The 4945-nt window shown below is 49.9% G+C and overlaps 1 protein-coding gene across 1 annotated transcript in view; it reads right to left on the reverse strand.

The window, feature by feature from the left end:
* The window catches only part of LOC109926617 (rho GTPase-activating protein 30), an 11878-nt gene extending 8602 nt beyond the window's left edge, over positions 1 to 3276 (reverse strand). Inside the window, exon 1 of the mRNA XM_048617823.1 lies at positions 2335 to 3276. Within this exon, the coding sequence (XP_048473780.1) occupies positions 2335 to 2428 (94 nt within the window). The 5' untranslated portion in view covers positions 2429 to 3276. The remainder of the gene's footprint in view (positions 1 to 2334) is intronic.
* Positions 3277 to 4945: the final 1669 nt, after the last annotated feature.

Consider the following 4945-nt stretch of genomic DNA (forward strand, 5'->3'; position numbering starts at 1 on the left):
GATATCGGTACACTGACTGGTGTCTCCCAGTACCCTCTCTCTCAGGGATATATCTGTACACTGAATGGGGTGTCTCAGTCTGCTCCCTCTCAGCGATATACCTGTACACTGACTGGTGTCTCTCAGTCCCCTCTCTCTCAGGGATATATTTGTACACTGACTGGTGTCTCTCAGTCCCCTCTCTCTCAGGGATATATTTGTACACTGACTGGTGTCTCTCAGTCCCCTCACTCTCTCAGAGTGATATCTGTACACTGGCTGGTGTCTCTCTGTCCCCTCTCTCTCTCAGGGAGATATCTGTACACTGATGGTTGTCTCTCAGTCCCCTCTCTCTCAGTGCGATATCTGTACACTGACTGGTGTCTCTCAGTCCCCTCTCACGCTCAGGGAGATTTCTGTACACTGACTGGTGTCTGTCAGTCCCCTCTCACTCATGGAGATATCTGTACACTGACTGGTGTCTCTCGGTCCCTCTCTCTCAGGGAGGTATCTTCACATTGACTGGTGTCTCTCAGTCCCCTCTCTCTCAGGGAGATATCTATACACTGACTGGTGTCTGTCAGTATTTCTCTCCCTCTCACTCTCTCTCTCTTTCTCTCTCTCTCTCATGGAGATATATGTATGCCGATTGGTGTTAGTCTAATTTCTCTGACGGAGAGAACTGTAACTGACGATTGTCTCTCAGTCCATCTTTCTCTCAGGGAGGTATTGCACACTGAACAGTGTCTCTCAGGCCTTCTGTCTTTCTGGGAGATATCGGTACACTGACTTGTGTCTCTCAGTACCCTCTCTCTCAGGGAGATATCTGCACACTGACTGGTGTCTCTCAGTCCCCTCTCTCTCAGGGAGATATCTGTACACTGACTGGTGTCTCTCAGTCCCCACTCTCTCTCAGGGAGATTTCTGTGCACTGACTGGTTTCTCCCATTCCCCGTCTCTGTCAGGGAGATTTCTGTACACTGACTGGTGCCTCTCAGACTCCTCTCTCTCAGTGAGATATCTGTACACTGACTGGTATCTTTCAGTCCTTCTGTCTCAGCGAGTTATGTGTATGCTGACTGGTGTCTCTGAGTCCCTCTCTCTCACACTAACTGGTCGCTCTCAGTCCACTGTCTCTCACGGCTATATCTGTACACTGACTGGAGTCTCGCAGTCCCCCGTCTCTCAGGGAGGTATCTGTACACTGACTGGTGTCTCTCAGTCCCCTGTCTCTCTCACGGAGATTTCTGTACACTGACTGGTGTCTCTCAGTCCCCTCTCTCTCGTAGGGAGTTATCTGTACACTGACTGGTATCTCTCAGTCCCCTCTCTCCCTCATGGAGATATCTGTACACTGACTGGTGGCTCTCCGTCCCCTCTCTCTCTCAGGGAGATATCTGCACACTGACTGGTGTCTCTCTGTCCCCTCTCTCTCAGGGATATATCTGTACACTGACTGGTGTCTCTCAGTCCCTCTCTCTTTCAGGGAGATATCTGTACACTGACTGGTGTCTCTCAGTCCCTCTGTCTCTCAGGGAGATATCTGTACACTGACTGGTGCCTCTCAGTTCCCCCCTCTCTCTCTCAGGGAGATATCTGTACACTGACTGGTGTCTCTCAATCCCCTCTCTCTCTCAGGGAGATATCTGTACACTGACTGGTGTCTCTCAATCCCCTCTCTCTCTCAGGGAGTTATCTGTACACTGACCAGTGTCTCTCATTTCCCCCTCTCAGGCAGATATCTGTACACTGACCGGTGTCTCTCAGTCCCTCTCTCTCTCAGGGGGATATCTGTAAACTGACTGGTGTTTCTCAGTCCCCTCTCTCAGGGAGATATTTGTACACTTACTGGTGTCTCTCAGGTCCCCCTCTTTCAGGGAGATATCTGTATTTGACTTGTTTCTCTCATTTCCCTGTCTCTCTCAGGGAGATTTCTGTACACTGACTGGTGCCTCTCAGACTCCTCTCTTTCAGGGAGATATCTGTACATTGACTGGTATCTTTCAGTCCTTCTGTCTCAGGGAGTTATGTGTACGCTGACTGGTGCCTCTGAGTCCCTCTCTCTCTCAGAGAGATATCTGTACACTAACTGGTGTCTCTCAGTCCGCTGTCTCTCAGGGCGATATCTGTACACTGTCTGGAGTCTTGCAGTCCCCCGTCTCTCAGGGAGATATCTGTACACTGACTGGTATCTCTCAGTCCCCTCTCTCTCAGGAAGCTATCTGTACACTGACTGGTATCTTTAGGTCCCCTCTCTCTCAGGGAGACATCTGTACACTGACTGGTGTCTCTCAGTCCCTCTCTCTGTGAGGGAGATATCTTTGGATAGGTTTAGGGTGTAAATTCTGATCTTACCTTCCTGGCCTGATGTCTCCAAATGGGTGACGAGATCGCAACCAAACACTCTCTCCTTCGCTTGGTTTTTCTTTTTCCCTTTCTGTCGTTTCATCCTTGAGCCGTGGTCTTGTCCAATCTCTCTCTGATTGTCTGCACCCTCGTGTTGGGTCCCTCATCGAGGCTTGCAGTTTTTGGGCATTGGGCCTAACTGATTTTTTTTGACTCTTGGCCTACATTCGCCTGAGGCCTGAGGCCTGCTGGTGCTTCCTCTCCCACCAACAGGTCACTGAACCACTCCGTTGATTCGTTTTCACAGTGTCTCTGTCTGTCTCTTTCCTTTCACACCCTCATTTCCTCTGGTTTGTTGCAAGACGTTTGTTCTTGCGGGCACCCAGTGCTGAGAAGCCCCTTATGATAGGCCCTTTTCTCACTAATTGGCCAAATGTTGTGAATTATCGAGGACCGGCTTTCCCTGGCAATTCCTGAAGGATTGGACTGAGAACTGGGCCTATGAATCTGGGTCTCAGCGAATCCCCCAGCTTTGATTTCCGCTCGCTCAGGAAGTGAGAGAGAGAGGGGGAGAGGGAGGATGTATGAGCAAGAGGGAGGGGTGAGAGCAACGTCAAGGGAAAGAGAGAGAGGGAGATGAAGATGGAAGACTTGCGATGGGTTTGTCTTGCACCAAGCCGTTGGATTCCTCCGGTCTCTCTCGCTTGTGACTTCTCGTGCACTTGTCAAAAACCGATCCACTCCACCCCATAACACCTCATCGGCAGGAAGCTTCTCTCTCTCTTTCTGAGCTCTCGATCAAAACCACTTCCTGTTTTAACATTCTCTGGTGGACGGAGAAGGGCAGAGAGCGAAACAGATCTAGAGCGAAAAAGGGAGAAGGAAAAGAGAGAGGCAGAGGTGAAGAGACGGGGAGAGAAACACTCTCTCAGATGTGGAGCGGAAACAGAAGAGGAGGGGGAAATGCAGCGAGGGAGGGGTGTAGTGAATGTGACAGAGCTAGAGAGATAGAGGGGTCAGGTGGAGAGAGAAGGAGCCACAGATTGAAAAGCACACAGAGAGACAGGAAGAGACAGCGATGGAGAGGAATACAGGGAAATAGAGAGAGAGAGAAGCAGAGGGGTCAGACCATGAGAGAGAGGCAGGGTGATAGAGAGATAGAGACAAAGAGAGATGGAGGGGTCAGGTGGAGAGAGAAGGAAATGCGGAGAGAGAAGGCTACAGGGAATAGAAGGATAGAGAGGGGTACATACAGGGAGATGGAGAAGGATACAGGGAGATAAAGAGAAATAGAGGGATCAGGTGAAGAGAGATGGAGATAGAGAGAGAAAGACAGAGAGGGATAGATGGAGAGAGAGGAAGACAGCTAGAGAGGGATACAGAAGGACAGAGAGCGAGACAGAGAGGGATAGGTGGAGAGAGGAAGACGGATAGACAGGGATACAGATAGATAGGGAGAGGGAGAAAGGCAGAGAGGGATACAGACGGATAGAGAGACAAAGAGAGAGAGGGATAGGTGGAGAGAGACAGAGGGATACAGAGCAAAAGTGAGGGACGGGTATAGAGGGAGGGAAAGACAGAAAGAGATTGAGATGGAGGTAAAGGAAGAAAGAGAGAGAGACTGGATCACAGAGAGATAAACAAAGCGAAACACAAAGATGGGGAGAGGCACACTGAGGATGATACAGGAGACAGTTGGTGATGGAGAGAATGAGAGACAGAGGCCGAGAGCAAGGTGTGTTGGAGTTGAGCTCTCTCTGTGATTTGATAGCACTGAGTATCCCACCACAATCAGAGAGGTAGTACCCAAAAAACAGAGGCAGGGAGCTTTCAACCAAAATGGGATTGTAATTTTACAGAATATTTACACATTTACACAGAAATTTACAGCTTTTTACAAAACCTAACGACTGAACTCAGAGGCAGAATTTACAGCACAAGCTCAGGACCAAAGATCAAATCTAGACAACAGGATAAAACAAGATATTTACATAGCACCATTAACTCCGCAAAACCTTCCAAGTTGCTTCACAGGAGCATTTTCGTTCTCACTGAGTCACATCCCTGGTATTGAGAACAGATGACCAAAAACACACTCAAAAAGGGAGGTTTTAAGGAACATCTTAGAGGTGGGGGTGAGAGACAGAGAGAAAGATGTTTCAGAAGGGAATTCAGGACCCAAGCACCTGAAGGTACAGCTGCCAATGGTAGATGGATGGGAATCTGGGGATGGACATGAAGCTGGAATAGAGAACAGCGATCTTTGGAGCTGGGGGAGGTTACAGAAATAGGGAGGGTTGTAGTGGCTGCAGGAGGTTACAGAGAAAGGGAGGGGTGTAGGGACTGGAGGAGGTTACAGAGATAGGGAGAGGTGTAGGGGCTGCAGGAGGTTACAGAGATAGGGAGGGGTGTAGGGGCTGGAGGAGGGTACAGTGATAGGGAGGGGTGTAGGGACTGGAGGAGGTTACAGAGATAGGGAGGGGCGTAGGGGCTGGAGGAGGTTACAGAGATAGGGAGGGGTGCAGGGACTGGAGGAGGTTACAGAGATAGGGCGGGGTGTAGGGACTGGAGGTGGTTACAGAGATAGGGAGGGGTGTAGGGGCTGGAGGAGGTTACAGAG

The sequence above is a fragment of the Rhincodon typus genome, chromosome 38 (genome assembly GCF_021869965.1).
Source record: "Rhincodon typus isolate 14 chromosome 38, sRhiTyp1.1, whole genome shotgun sequence".
Classification (NCBI taxonomy): Eukaryota; Metazoa; Chordata; class Chondrichthyes; order Orectolobiformes; family Rhincodontidae; genus Rhincodon; species Rhincodon typus.